Genomic DNA, 16030 nt, shown 5'->3' with positions numbered 1-16030 from the left:
GCATAATTCCTTTTTAAAATTCCTCTGGTTGTCTAGAACCTTAGTTTCCATATACCTGTGTCTTCCTTTACTGCATACTCAGTTGTCATAAAAATTTTCACTATAGACTACTCAATTATATTATTTATGACAGTGGCTTTTCCTAATTTATTTCTGGAGTGATGGACTATTACCTGTACAAACCAGATGGTATTTAAAGGCTTGTTGTACATAGTTTAGTTAAGTAGGGGTGATTTTATTTTTGTATACCTATTAGAAAATATCCAGTTAGAGATTCATATTTCCTCTGTGGTTTTTACCAAATTAAGTTAGTTTCATACAACTGTAAGTAGCTGTACCACCTGAGGCTAGGTCTGGACTTGTCATCAACTCTAGGAGGATAGTGGAAGAAATACCTCTTCATTCATCCGCCAACAACTTTGTAAGCTCTTCTTCACCTTTGGGATAAAGAAATCATCCAAAATTCTCCACAATGTCAAATGCTTCAGACTGTGATCAACCTCCAGGTATTTTTTTTAAATCTAAATGTCCTGTGCCATTTTAATGAAAATAAAATTTTTGTTGTTTATGTTTGTCATAACTGCTGGTTATGATTTTACTGGGGCATTGTATTTTTTTTTAAATTATTTATTTATTTAATTTATTTATTTATGGCTGTGTTGGGTCTTCGTTTCTGTGCGAGGGCTTTCTCCAGTTGCGGCAAGCGGGAGCCACTCTTCATCGCGGTGCGCGGGCCTCTCACTATCGCGGCCTCTCTTGTTGCGGAGCACAGGCTCCAGACGCGCAGGCTCAGTAATTGTGGCTCACGGGCCCAGTTGCTCCGCGGCATGTGGGATCTTCCCAGACCAGGGCTCGAACCCGTGTCCCCTGCATTGGCAGGCAGATTCTCAACCACTGCGCCACCAGGGAAGCCCGGGGCATTGTATTTTTAATATTTCCCACATATACCTGAAAGAGTGCCTTTAAATATATTTAAAAGAAATAATTATCTATTTCCTGGCTTGATCCAAAGTGTAATCAACCAGTTTAAATGCTTTTAGGAAAGCTGGATGGGCTGTTGAGTGCAAATGTGTTTTGAGTATCTTTGATTTTACTACTACTATATTTGTATTTCTAGTGATCTTTGAAAATGGTAATGAATCTCTTAAGTTCTAATCTCACTTGCTTTACAAGGTTATAAAGTAATTATATATTTTCTATGCTAAAAGAAAACACAGAGCAGACAGAGACAATCCCTATTGTGGACGTGGAAGAGCCTCTTGCCGTTCCTCCTCCTCCTCCACCTGAGGATGAATGGGGCCCGATTCCTGAGCACACCAATGTGGATGGTAAAGTAGATATACCAGATTTTATTCATTTAAGGTCTCTCTTTGTTATCTTTAGAAACATCTTCCATTTTATGTTTCTCTAGTTGTTACTATTTGGAAATTTTAAAAATTTAGAGAAAATACAAATATTAAAACATTTTCAAAACATATATAGAAGTAAAACGAAAGTGTATTTTCTGACAGAGAGGTTTGAAATTTTCATATATTAAGGAACATAGTTAAAGATGAAAGAAGCCATTGGTCCAAATTTAGACTTGTTTTCTCACATGAAACTGAGAGACTTAAGCTTGTTCAAGGTTTAAAACTCAGAAAATTTGTAAAGAAGACAAAGAAAGGTAGAACCCTATTACATGATGCCTCCTTTTGATCATAATTAAACTTAACATGTTTTAATAGAGCAGGGTTTTCCAACCTCGGCACTAATGACATTTTGGGCTAGGTAACCCTTTGCTGTGGGACACTGTTTAGTGATTGTAGGATGTTTAGCACCATTCTTGGCATCTATGCACTAGATGTCAGTTCCACCCGCCCATCAGTTATGATGCCAAGAATGTCTCCAGATATTTATTAATGTCCCCTGGGGAACAAACTTTCCTCTGGTTGATAACCAAGTTACATGATTCAGAAAGTTAAAGAAATGGTTTGGGTATTAGTCATGAATATAACCATTCTCTTGACAGCAATTTTTTACCTTGTTTCAGAAATACAATTCTTCCAAAATATAAAGAAATATCTTTTTTTACACTGGAGTTTATACATTTATTTTGGAGGGAAATAAACTTCCCAGTAAAAGACTATTAACAAAACTTTCTTCTGAAAGTTTAGTTTCTAGAATGTGGGGATGTAGCATATTATTTTCGTGAAATTGAATAAATTATAGATGTTGTTTGACCTAAAACCAAATATCATCCCTTTAAAACATTCACTAAGATTTACTGTAATTCTTTATGAAGGGAACATACTACTAGTCGTCAAGTTCAAATAAAGAGTTCTATCTTAATAATAACACAGATTTAAAATTGTTAAGCATTTCTGCATCTGATCATATTAATGATGATAACGTAATCTGAACTGAAATTTTTGCCTGGTTTAAGGATATTTAATAATTCCTGTATGTAAAATTTTCACCTGTGCTGGAAGCCCCCAAAGACACACTCAGGTTTAATGTTTCACTAGGAGAGCTCGCAGGACTCTATACAGTTGTACTCCTAGCTGAGATTTACGACAATGAATGGTTAACAAGCGTCACCAGCAAAGGGAAAAGGCACATGGAGGGAAGTGTTGGGGAGGCCAAGCTCAGGCTTGCAAGGCTTCTCTCCCAGCAGAGTCACACAGGTCACACGAATTCCCCAGCAACAAGTTGGGACTATGTGTCACATGTTGCCAACCAGGGAAACTCATTAGAGAATCAATGTTCAGGGTACTTACTGGGGGTTAATCACATAGGCAGCTTCCAGCTGGCATGTAACAAAATTACAGACTTCCTGAAGGAAAGCAACGGTTCAGCACAAGCTATATTGTTTGCACAAACAGTGGAGACATGGTAAGCCGTGCCTATCAATGAATGGTTGTGGAAACCCTACTGAAATGTAGGTTTCCAGATGCCAGCCAAGGCCAACCTTGTAAGCGGGCCTTTCAGGATAACAAGTCAGGTCTGCTACTTTAATTCTTTTCTGCACATCCTCCAAAATAGTTTTCCGCCCCCCCCCCCTCTCATTCAGCCTAATAGTTCATAGTAATTCACACATTGGGCATTATTTTTCAGAAAATGTGGGCATTTTAACAATAATAAAAGGAGAATAATGATATTAATCTTTCAAATAACAGGAGTTTACATTATCTCTGATTTTCACGCACTCTGTTTCTTAGCTTCTCGCTTTTCCTTCTCTCTACGTGGAATAATTCCTGTGATCCTGGGAGTCTTCAGCCTGCTGCTTTTGATGTTGTGTGGATTCTTTGGTTATCAGTGTAAGTCTGACCTATTGGGAGAAAAGAAATAGTAGACTATTTGTCAGATGATCATATTTCATTAAACCATTCCCAGAGAATAGTTTTTGGTAAATGTTTTATTGCCATACTGAATGGAGAACAGGAAAAAAATGACATGAAAGTATCACAACTTTTTACTATATGAATGAATTTAACCTTGTGAGTTCTCAGTAACCACATTATTTTCCCAGGGACGCTATATTGTTGAAATTACTGCAGAATTTACTGAGTGTAATGATTATTATCAGTATTTTGAAAATTAGAAGTTACTATATATTAAGCTCGTTGAATTTGTAACTGTCTTTATGTTGAAAATAAAAAGGAATTTTTCAGTTTGTTCAAACTGCCCATTCCTGCAGCATCCTAAATTAGATCAACAGAATGTTTGGATTATTATTAAAATTGTTCACAACTGGTTATTTTAAAATAGTAGTTTCTCATTGATAAAGTTAGTTTGAAATTCAGAATTCTAAAATTCAATTAGGAAGTGAAATTCTACACATTACATCAAGTCATGATGCCAAAAGATTCATTTGAGACTTGGTTTTTGTTGTTGTTGTGGTTTTGTTGTCATCTATTTTAATTCATTTGAACCACTGTCCTGTTCATATAAACACACATTGAATCTTATAAGGAATTAGGATGATATTTTAGATTTAGGCATAGACTTTAGAAATAATAGTGGATTAATGAAAACATACTTAGCCAAATATCGTTTTACAGTTTTTGAAAACATTTATGGGGAATTTTATTAAAGATCTACTATAGAAATTAAGCTTCACAATCTAATAACCTACTGTTTCATAACTGAGCATGTGTTTTATACTCATCTGGAATTCTTGTTCCAGACTTTCAAAGTGTTCAGGAATCAAAGAGCAAGATGAAGAGCCTTATCCAACAGGCTGAGTCTTTGCAAAACAAAGAGGAAAACTTTCTTCAGGTCCAAAAAGCTCTTGACCAAAATAAAGGTAATGTTAGAGCTAGAACAAACTATCTTTAGTTAGTTTAGAATGCTAGATTGTTTTTCTTGTTGCAGCCATAAAATGGTTGGTTGAATAATGCAATAGGAACTAATAGAGCAGCATGGTGGTTTTGATGGCTTCTTGCCTCTTAGTTCTTCGTGGATATTCTGAAACTGAGTGTCTCACATTTACCAAATATAACCTCTTGTATTAATTAATTCATTCATTCTTTCAGTTAATCATTCACATTTATTCAGTGCACACCAGATGCCAGCCACTTGGCTGGTGATCAAGGATAAATACAATATGAACCCTGCCCTTGGGAGACTTAGAGAAAATATATAGACCAAAAATAAACCAAAGTTTCAAGGTGTGCAGTAGATGTGCAAGATGTTCAGGGAGCATGAAAATGGAAGAACTCAAATATCTGAAAAGCAGTGGTGTTTTCATAGTTTCTGAGTGCCTCCTAAGGAGAGGCACTTATAATAATAGAGTAATCATAAAGCTGCTTTTATGCTAATTAAATTATAATATAAAAATAGTCTATGTTGTGATAAATAAATATTTTACAAAGGCCTTGCATTAAAAAGTTAGGGTTTTTTTTTTCCCCGTGAGGTATTGAACCTATATTGAAAAATTAAATGAACCCTCTGAGAGTGCATTAGTGATTCGTCATGTTAAAAGACTGGTTTCTTTTTTTTTTTTTTTTTTTTACTGAGATACGATTGACATATAACCTTGTGTAATTTGGAGGGATACAACATGTGTGTTTGATACATTTATATATTGCAATATGATTACTACAATAGTGTTAGCTAACACCTTTATCATGTCACATAAGTATCATTTCCTTTTTGTGTTGACAACAATTAAGTTTTAATCTCTTAGCAACTTTGTGTTTATAATACAGTATTGCTGACTATAATAACTAAGTTGTGCATTTTAAACGGATGGTTTCTAAGCAGCTGATTACTTCGGCCAGAGATGAAGCTAATTAAGTAGGGAAGGGAATTGGACTAAAATTATTTGTACATTTTGCCACTTGATCATTATTATTATTATGACTCTTGCACAGTAAAAAATCAGATGAAATGTGTATTCCTATCTAATGTTAAGTCTTGTTGTCTTATATAGAAATCTTACTGCAGCTCCAAAAACAGAATGAGTATATCACTGAGGCTCTACAAGAACTAAATGTGGAACAAGGTAATTTGGAAGTGAGAAAATTCCGAGTTGACAGTAATTTTTAGTAACAACCTCATTCTTTGAAGTGGGAGAACGTGTGAAGACATGAGGCCTTGTTTGTGAGGTTCTGTGGGCTCTGAGTTGTAAATATTTTCTTTCCTAGGAGACAGGTGTGGACCTTCTCTGAGTCACTGGGTACAATACAGAGACCACTGCTACCACCAAACCGTGGAAATTGTTTCTTGGTTAGAGTGTTCGGATCTTTGTGTCTCTTTGAATGCTACATTTTTGAAGACAGAAAGGAGTAGATTGATGGTGAGATTGTAGTTCATTCTTTACTTCTGGGATATAAATGTAGAGTAGCCACCAGGAGAAGGAAGGGCTCACCTGCAGCTCTGAAACCAGGGTAAGGGGCACTCTCCTGCTTCGTTTTCCACTCATCTTTCCCTGGCGTGCGCCACATCAACACACCTTTCTTTCCTAACACACCATGCATGCATTCACTGCAGAAACACTGTGTTTGCTCTTCCTTCTGCATGCAGAATTCTTCTCTCAGATGCAACCATGGCGAGCTACTTCACCTCCTTCAACTATTTATTCAGTTGTCACCTTCTTAATGAGACCTGCCCTGGCAACCTTACTTAAAATTACAACCTGTGTACCAGTGCCCGCCCCACTGCCAGACCCCTCCTCTGTACTTTTAGGCATTGTTACCCAGCTTTAACTTTTTATAGCACTTGTCACCTTCTTATGTATCATATCATTTACATGTATGTTTTTTACTTCTATCTGGCCCACATCCCCCAGAAGCAGGGATCTTTCTCATTTTTGTTCAATGATATATCTCAAGCTCTAAGAATAGGCACAGTATTAAATAAATGATAAAATAAGAAAGTAATTCATATCTTGGTGTGGTGTCTTCTTAAATATAAAATTTTCTATTATAATCATGACTTACTATTCAGTTCAGAAAAAAATAATATTTACCTAGTAAAAGTATGGTAAATTTTACCTAGTAAAAACCATGTAAAAACTGTGAAATAACTATATCAAAAGGATATAGGAGGTGAGAAGATAGGGCATGAGACTAAAAATTCTGTCTTCATAAAATAGGAAGTCATAGAACTAATAAAGAGTTAGGAACAGTTAATTGCCTCTGGAGAATGGCATTCATTGAGGGAGGGAATGACTGCTATTTTGTATATATCAATATTTAGCATCATTTGACTTCTAAAACCAAGTGCATGCATTTGTGTGATAGATTTAAAAAGTATATGTAAGTGTAAAAAATTGGATGAAATTACAATACAGTTAATGCTGTGCCCTTTCTTTCTACAACTTAAATATTTCTAAAATACACTGGGGAAATAAAAACCTTTATCATTACTAGAACTAAGCTAAAAAAAATAAAATAAAATTTTCTATTAGCTCTGTCTTTTTTTTTTTTCTTCTTGGTGTTTAATTCCTGGTTGAAGAAATGCACAGACACTAAAGAACTGAAATATTTTTTCAATGTTTTATTTATCAGTGGGCATATATAGACTGCATTATTTTTATTTTTATGATTCTTTAGACACAAGTTCTATATTTGTATCTCTAATGCACTTTTAGTATTAACACCTTTGTGTATTTTGGTTCCATGTAGTACATCATGAAGTTACTTGCAGTAAATCACACTTGGCTTGGCCTGTCTTATAAAGAAGAGGACAATCAATGGAAGTGGGAAGATGGCTCCCTTCCTTCTCCTAGCCTGTAAGTTTCTAGTATAAAATCCAATTCCTTACTCCTTTTTCAATGTCTTTGGCCTAAAGAGCTTGAGGAAATAGAGAAGATCCTTTGGCCTAAAGAGCTTGAGGAAATAGAGACGATAATTTCTCTTCTTGAAGAGGGGTCGAATTTAGACGTCTTTATTTCTTGTTTTTGTTATTTCATATCATACTGTCAGCAATTTTGTAAATCATAAGGTCACTTAGATATTTCATAATTAGTGTAAATATACCCTTATTATTAGATGAGCTGAATGATTACAATTTCAGATAAGAAATATAATGTGGGGAAGAATATCATTAGTATGAATATGGGGACCTCTCTGGTATTTTTATTGGGAAGAAGTATAGATAAAATTGTCTTTCCTCAGCCAAATAATTTGGGACTTTTTTTTTTTTTTGGTTTTAAGTACATATTTTTCTATTGTTATTCAGAAACATTGCATTAGACAGCTATAGCAGAAAAAATATTTTCAAGCTCTTTCATCACTGTGTGCCAATCTTAGATAATATTTCAAAGTTTTGATAATTTTGATAACTGATTATTTTTATTTTGTTCCTTTAGGTTATATTATTCTGATGTTTAGTGAGGCTGTTTTTCTTATAACCTATAATAATACTTTTGACCATTTTATAATATTTACCTTTTATTTCTTGGTATGATTCCTTATATATTAAGTTTGTAACTTCTCTTGCACACATATCTTACCAGTGTTTTCCTTTAATAATTTGTCCTTTTAAGTTTATTTGCTTTTATTATATGAACAAATGGTTAACATTGAAGTATAATGAGATTGTCTTTGTTCATTTGAAATTTATTTTAAGACATGAGGTAGAAAGCTGAAACATGTACATGTATGTTCAAATGTAGATATAGTTATATGTCTATGTGTATTTCAATTAAGTAATCAATTGTCAGTATTGTTTAAATGATTCATTTTACTTTCATCACTGATTTTAATGTCATTTATCATATGCTAAAATTTAATATTTAAATAATTTTAGTCTTTTTACATGTCCCTTAAGTATTTCATAGTTTGTGTAAATATTTTTTGTGTAAATATACTTGAATATTTTCCCAGCCTTGCCTGCACTATTGCATTGTTAATCTATTCTAACTTACATTGTTGATCATTTTAATTATTGGAATTTTGTGAATTGAAAGTTTTCCTCTACTTCAAACCTTGTACAATGTTTGGAACATAGAACATTCAATAGGTATGTTAAATTAATGAATGAAATAACGTGAAATATTTTGGCGATTTAATATTCCCAACACAGTTCAGAATTTTTTTTCTAGTTCCTTTGGCATTTTTAAAAGAAATGTACTATGCATTTAATAAATCAGGAAATAAGCTTTGCCTTTGTTTTTTTAGATAGTACTGAACAATCAGCTTTGCTCTAGAGGTGATGAAAAGTCGTCTTGTTAACATTGATCTAAAATGTTCTTTATAATCTAGACCTTTAGTAAAGGACTAAATTCAATCAGTGTATTTGATAACATCTACCCTGTGGCATTTATATCAGCGGTAAATTAAAGTAAAATGTGAATTAAAGTAAAATGAACATTATCAGAGCAGAGGCAAGTGTCCTGAAATATTACATATACAGTTAATGCTTGAATAATGCAAGGGTGTTAGGGGCACTGACCCCCCCATGTAGTGGAAAATCTGCTTAGAACTTATAGTCTACCCTTCTATAGGCGGTTCCAGAACGACATGTTAAACCAACCACAGTTAAACCAACCTGTAGTACTGTAGTACTTACCATTGAAAAAATCTGCATATACGTAGAACTGCGTAGTTCAAATCCAGGTTATTCAAGGATAAATACACACACACACTCACTCACACACACATATATACATATACATATGTATTCTAAATTTCATTACTAATTTTGGCTAGCTTTTATATCTAATGTATTTATAAGTAAATATCCCTCCTCCAATGGTAGCTGTACATGCATGTGGTTTCTATCATGCTAATCTGTACTTAAACTTAATTATGTACCCCAGATCATATGTCCTGTCTTTCCTGCTATTGCCATAATTTTCCAGCTGGACCCTTCTCTCCTTCTCTATACAGGTGTACATTTTCCCACTTATAAATACTCATAAATAACTAGCACATTTTGTGAAGCTTACTTATGACTTATATGCCTATCTCTTTTTGTATATATACATGTATGAGTTCTTTGAAAAGAGGGAGAGTGCCTTTACTCCCTTGAGTTCCCTACAGCGCCAGGTATAATCGGTTTCACATAGCATGTTCTTAAGTAATGCTACTTAATTTGAACACAGTGAGTGGCCAGTGACTTGTGTTTTCTAAATTTCTCAGGAGTCTACCAAAGCCAAGTACGGATTTCCAGGGGAATTGTGTGTATGCAAATGTGCACACTGTTGGCATGGATACCTGCACCATGTCCTCTTCATGTGTGTGTGAGAAGCCTGTCTGTGCTAAACACTCAGAAGAAAGTTAAAAAAAAACTGATGAGGTTTGCACATCTCAATAACATTCCATATTCAAGACCTGCCTGCCTTTCTTCTATTAGCACTTCATGTTATTCATAACTCTTTTTTTTTTTTTTTTGTGGCAGAAACTGATAAATGACTTCATGATAGAAGAAGCCAGAGTCTAGAGTTAAAGGAGAAAAAACAGAGAAGCACAGAAAACTTAGAAACTCAGAACCTGTTTGATTTTCTGAGAATTACATATTAATAAACATATCATTTGTCATAAATACTTTTAGTCTTTGGGAGTCTTTTTTTTATATTTCAAAATCTACTGACTCATTTACAATTGTGACCTGTGGAAATAAGCGTTTAGAACAAATACAGTGGGAAATATAAATGATAAATGGTTTACCACATAATATACAAAGAATGTAAAAAATGCAAAGAAATATCAATAATAACAAAAAGCAGAAATTAAAAATAAATTAAAACAAATTGACGTAGTCATCTATTTCTCAAGTTGCTTGCAGAAGTCTTTCTAGCAGATTTTCAATATATCAATTTCACTCACATCTTTAATTCCTTGCTTCTCATCATAGTAGAAAAGATAAATTTCCTGCCAAAGGCTAGTGCTTATATGTGGAATCTAAAAAAAAATGATACAAACGAACTTATTTACAAAAGAGAAACAGACTCACAGACTTAGAGAATGAATTTATGGTTACCAGGGGGAGGTGGGGCGGGGGAAGGGGTAGACTGGGAGTTTGGGATTGACATGTACACACTGCTATATTGAAAACAGATAACCAAAAAGGACCTATTGTATAGCACAGGGAAGTCTGCTCAATACTCTGTAATAACCTAAACGGGAAAAGAATTTGAAAAAGAATAGATACATGTGTACGTGTACCTCAATCACTCTGCTGTACACCTGAAACTAACACAACATTGTTGATCAACTATACTCTAATATAAAATAAAATTTTAAGAAAAATATAATCTAGATCAGTTTTCCCCTATCCCCAATGCTGTTTCAAGTTTTAATGCCATTAATTCCCCTTTCACATATATGCAACCACTTCTATTTAAAATGCATTACTTTCAAGTTGTCACTGTTTGCAGATGACATGATACTATATATAGAGAATCCTAAAGATGGTACCAGAAAACTACTAGAGCTAATCAATGAATTTGGTAAAGTAGCAGGATACAAAATTATTGCACAGAAATCTCTTGCATTCCTATACACTAATGATGAAAAATCTGAAAGAGAAATTAAGGAAACACTCCCATTTACCATTGCAACACAAAGAATAAAATACCTAGGATTAAACCTACCTAAGGAGTTAAAAGACCTGTATGCAGAAAACTATAAGTCACTGATGAAAGAAATTAAAGATGATACAAACAGATGGAGAGATATACCATGTTCTTGGATTGGAAGAATCAACATTGTGAAAATAACTCTACTATCCAAAGTAATCTACAGATTCAATGCAATCCCTATCAAACTACCAATGACATTTTTCACAGAACTAGAACAAAAAATTGCACAATTTGTATGGAAACACAAAAGACCCGAATAGCCAAAGCAATCTTGAGAAAGAAAAATGGAGCTGGAGGAATCACGTCCCTGACTTCAGAGTATACTACAAAGCTACAGTAATCATGACAGTATGTTACTGGCACAAAAACAGAAATATAGATCAATGGAACAGGATAGAAAGCCCAGAGATAAACCCACGCACATATGGTCACCTTATCTTTGATAAAGGAGGCAAGAATATACAATGGAGAAAAGACAGCTTCTTCAATAAGTGGTGCTGGGAAAACTGGACAGCTACATGTAAAAGAATAAAATTAGAACACTCCCTAACCCCATACACAAAAATAAACTCAAAGTGGATTAAAGACCTAACTGTAAGGTGAGACACTATAAAAGTCTTAGAGGAAAACATAGGCAGAACCACTCTATGACATAAATCACAGCAAGATCCTTTTTGACCCACCTCCTAGAGAAATGGAAATAAAACCAAAAATAAACAAATGGGACCTAATGAAACTTAAAACTTTTGCACAGCAAAGGAAACCATAAACAAGATGAAAAGACAACGCTCAGAATGGGAGAAAATATTTGCAAATGAAGCAACTGGCAAAGGATTAATCTCCAAAATTTACAAGCAGCTCATGCAGCTCAATATCAAAAAAACCAAACAATTCAGTCCAAAAATGGGCAGAAGACCTAAATAGGCATTTCTCCAAGGAAGATATACAGATTGCCAACAAACACATGAAAGGATGCTCAACATCACTAATCACTAGAGAAATGCAAATCAAAACTACAATGAGGTATCACCTCACACCAGTCAGAATGGCCATCATCAAGAAATCTAGAAACAATAAATGCTGGAGAGGGTGTGGAGAAAAGGGAACCCTCTTGCACTGTTGGTGGGAATGTAAATTGATACAGCCACTATGGAGAACAGTATGGAGGTTCCTTAAAAAACTAAAAATAGAACTACCATACGACCCAGCAATCCCACACTGGGCATATACCCTGAGAAAACCATAATTCAAAAAGAGTCATGTACCACAATGGTCATTGCAGCACTATTTACAATAGCCAGGACATGGAAGCAACCTAAGTGTCCATCAATAGATGAATGGATAAAGAAGATGTGGCACATATATACAATGGAATATTACTCAGCCATAAAAAGAAACGAAATTGAGTTATTTGTGGTGAGGTAGATGGACCTAGAGTCTGTCCTACAGAGTGAAGTAAGTCAGAAAGAGAAAAATAAATACTGTATGCTAACACACATATATGGAATGTTAAAAAAAAAAAAAAAAGGTCATGAAGAACCTAGGGGTAGGATGGGAATAAAGACACAGACCTACTAAAGAATGGACTTGAGGACACGGGGAGGGGGAAGGGTAAGCTGGGACGAAGTGAGAGAGTGGCATGGACATATATACACTACCAAATGTAAAATAGCTAGCTAGTGGGAAGCAGCCGCATAGCACAGGGAGATCAGCTCGGTGCTTTGTGGCCACCTAGAGGGGTGGGATAGGGAGGGTGGGAGGGAGGGAGACGCAAGAGAGAAGAGATATGGGGATATATGTATATGTATAGCTAATTCACTTTGTTATAAAGCAGAAAGTAACACAACATTGTAAACAATTATACTCCAATAAAGATGTTAAAAAAAGAAAAGAAAGAAAGGGCTAAGCCTTAAAAATACAGTCACCTTAGCCATAGTCGTATGTATTGGAGGGTGGGAAGTTCTCAGGAGAAGAGCTGTATGCTGGCTGATAATTGCAGGGATGCCCCTTATAATTACGCACTAATTTTTCCTGTACAAGCAAAAGTTACCCCAAATCAAACATATTCCTTGACAAAGTCTAGAGATTCTAAGAAAAAGTAAATAATAGGGAACATATATTTAAAATTTACTCCATGTCAAGTGCTGTTACAAGTGTTAATCAATTTTACTCTCAAGATAAACTTATAAGGTAAATTGCAGTATTTTATAGAAGAGAGAAATGGTTAACTTTTTCAAGACTGTAGAATCTGTTAGTAATGGAGCCAGAATTTGAACTTAGGCATCTTAATGCCACAACCCATGCCCTGAAACACATGACTATATATATATCTATCTTCTTATATACTTACTCAAAGAAGCATCTAGCAAAAACATAATATACCACTTAATAACAGGTGAGATTATGCTGGAAACCTTAGAAAATCATGAATAAAAAATTTTCATGATTCCGTATTCAATACAAAATAGTGGGGAACTCAGAAGACTATACAGCTTTTGCAGTTTTTCCGTAGAATTGCAGTGATAGATAAAGAACATGTTCTTTGGGGGGTACAGATAAGAGATGCAACTCAAATTTAAGGATGAATCAGGAGAGGAATCCTAGTGGATTTTATATCTAGAAAAATATATCGATATATCCCCCAAATCTCAATTTTTTGGGAATCCTTTGGAAGTTATGTTCTTAGGGAAATTTTATCTGAGACAGAGGTTATTGTGTCAGAAGTGCTCTTGGGATCAACACTTAGTGGGAAAGAAGGAAAACAGTATTGAACAGAATGAGCTGTGATAAATCTAGCTTCAGCTGCAGCCAACCGCATGGAGATTTCTGAGGCTGCGAATGTCCTTCAGAATAATCCCAAATTAGGGTGAGGGCTGGGTCTTTATATCTCTTGTATCAACCAGATATGGGAGGCAGGTGGCCCATAGGGAGGGCAGTGATCCTAGGTGAGGCAAACGTCTTAAGCTGGGAGCAATGTCTCTTGGTTGAGATGTTAAAGCTGTCATGTGCCAGCATTCCTAGCATTTGTAGGAGTTAGTACTGTAGTCCTGAAGGGGGAATCAGGGCACAGCACAGCACTCATGACAGAATAAAGAAATCAGACCTGAAGGACTGAGTTGCAATTAGGCAGAAATTGATGTTATGGATAATGAGATTTCTGTAGAGAAAAAAACATCTATAAATGAACATAAGGAAGAAATAGAATCCAATTCAGCTGAAAAGCATATAGAAAAGACTAAAAAACATTTAAGAACCATTCACAGCTTTGTACTGTTTAGTCATGGTAAGGAGTTTAAACTTTACTTAGTGGGAATCGACTCAAGTGTTTTAAGCAGAAGAATAATTTAATTAAATTTGTGTTGTAGAAAGATCTCAGTTACTGTGCCATGGGCATGAATGAACTAGCCTTAGTGCTGAAGGCAGTGAGACTAGTAAAAACATATTACAGTAATAAAAAAGAGAGATGTTGGTTACACGGTAGCAAATAGAGACATAGTTATGAATTAAATTGGAAGGAACCAAGATATATTCTAGGGTGCCTAGACACTGCCTATTGCATAGAAAGGAATACTCAGTAACCATACAACTCCTGAATAAAAAGGAGGTGGAATAAAAAGGGGATCTTTTTTTTAATCTACTTGAATCATGTGTTTAGAATCATGGTCCAGTGATATGGTCGAACAGCTAGTTGGCTGAAGGCTCCACTTGGAGGGCGGGGAAAGACATTTTCTCTTCTGCATTTTATTTTCTCCAGTCCCAGCCAATGTTCTACTAAACTTTTTATTAAAGAAAATCATAATCTATTCCCCTTATCACCTTAAAAAAACATTCAACAGCAATTTCCTGGAAATAGGAAACAGCAACAAAGTGGAAGAGAGTAGGTTCAAACATTTCCTGAGCATATAGACCTCATTTTGCTCATATGTACATAGTTTTGCACATTTGGAAAGAAGGAGTAAAAAGCAATCACTTGCTAATTGGTTAGAAACCAAAAGAAAGACAGTTTAACTACAATACATCCCTTTCATTTCTCTATGACAAGAAGTCAAGATCACACCTGGATATTTGTTTTTGCAACTAAACTGATAACTGCTTTGGTGACATGGTGTGGAAGTATGATACAATTTAAATACAATGCAGTACAAAAATACAAAGTCAGCAAAATATAACTGACAATTTCCCATTATTAGTAAAGATCAGTAAAGTAGGATAGTGACTGGCGGAGGAGATCTAGCATTGAATCTGAGTAGCATCAATATTAAAATTACATATAATGGTAAATGGAGACACAGCAGGATGTATTGTTATACAGCCTATAAAAGAAAAAAATGAAACAAGACTAAATTCCTGAGAGTTCTGGCTGGCAAAGTTTTTTTAAAGTATGTAGTTTAAAATCTAGCTAAATTCTACAAAAAGTCTTACCCAAGATTGTAGAGATTGGCATTTCAATTATTAGGTGTGTGTATACTTGGGAAGTGTGGGAAAAATCTAGAATTTTAAAAGACTAACAATAAAAAGTACAAAAATATAAAAGGATGGTATATGCCATTTTAAGTTCGGAATAAAATTGCAAACTGTCCTATTTTCTCACAAATGAAGAGTAAATTTTTGCATACCTTTGAATTATTGTGTTAGAACCTAGTAAAGTGGGCGATTTAATTCATGAAATATGTTCAATTTGAGTTGTACTGATATTTCAATTGGCTATAGTCTTCCTACTGGGAAATTAATTTACTTGATGATGCTCATTTGAAAAAGAAAACATTAATTCTTGAAATACATTTTGTTACAGGATGAAGAATTTATAGACCTAAAAATACATATTATATGAATCTAAATGCCCAGATTTCAAGTAGTTTTTGTTGGATTTTTCTGTTTGCTATTTTTCCTCAGGAAGTATTTCAGGGATTTTAACAAGGTTTAAACTGGGTATACAGTTGTCCCTCAGTATCCATGGGGGGTTAGTTCTAGGACCCCCCCCCCACCGTTGTATACCAAAATCTGCAGATGCACAAGTCC

At 34.7% G+C, this 16030-nt stretch overlaps 1 protein-coding gene across 1 annotated transcript; it reads left to right on the top strand.

Annotated features, from left to right (window-relative positions):
* The first annotated feature begins 472 nt into the window (after nt 1-472).
* LOC132372408 (C-type lectin domain family 12 member B-like) lies at nt 473-9711 on the top strand. The gene is made up of 8 exons (XM_059934483.1): nt 473-506; nt 1209-1328; nt 3198-3296; nt 4166-4285; nt 5414-5485; nt 5628-5779; nt 7110-7216; nt 9570-9711. The coding sequence occupies exons 1-8, from the start codon at nt 473-475 to the stop codon at nt 9709-9711; spliced, it is 846 nt and encodes a 281-aa protein (XP_059790466.1).
* Nucleotides 9712-16030: the final 6319 nt, after the last annotated feature.

This window comes from Balaenoptera ricei, chromosome 10 (genome assembly GCF_028023285.1).
Source record: "Balaenoptera ricei isolate mBalRic1 chromosome 10, mBalRic1.hap2, whole genome shotgun sequence".
NCBI classification, from domain to species: Eukaryota; Metazoa; Chordata; class Mammalia; order Artiodactyla; family Balaenopteridae; genus Balaenoptera; species Balaenoptera ricei.
Note: the sequence above shows the minus strand (reverse complement) of the source record. Positions and strands in the feature narration are given on the sequence as shown.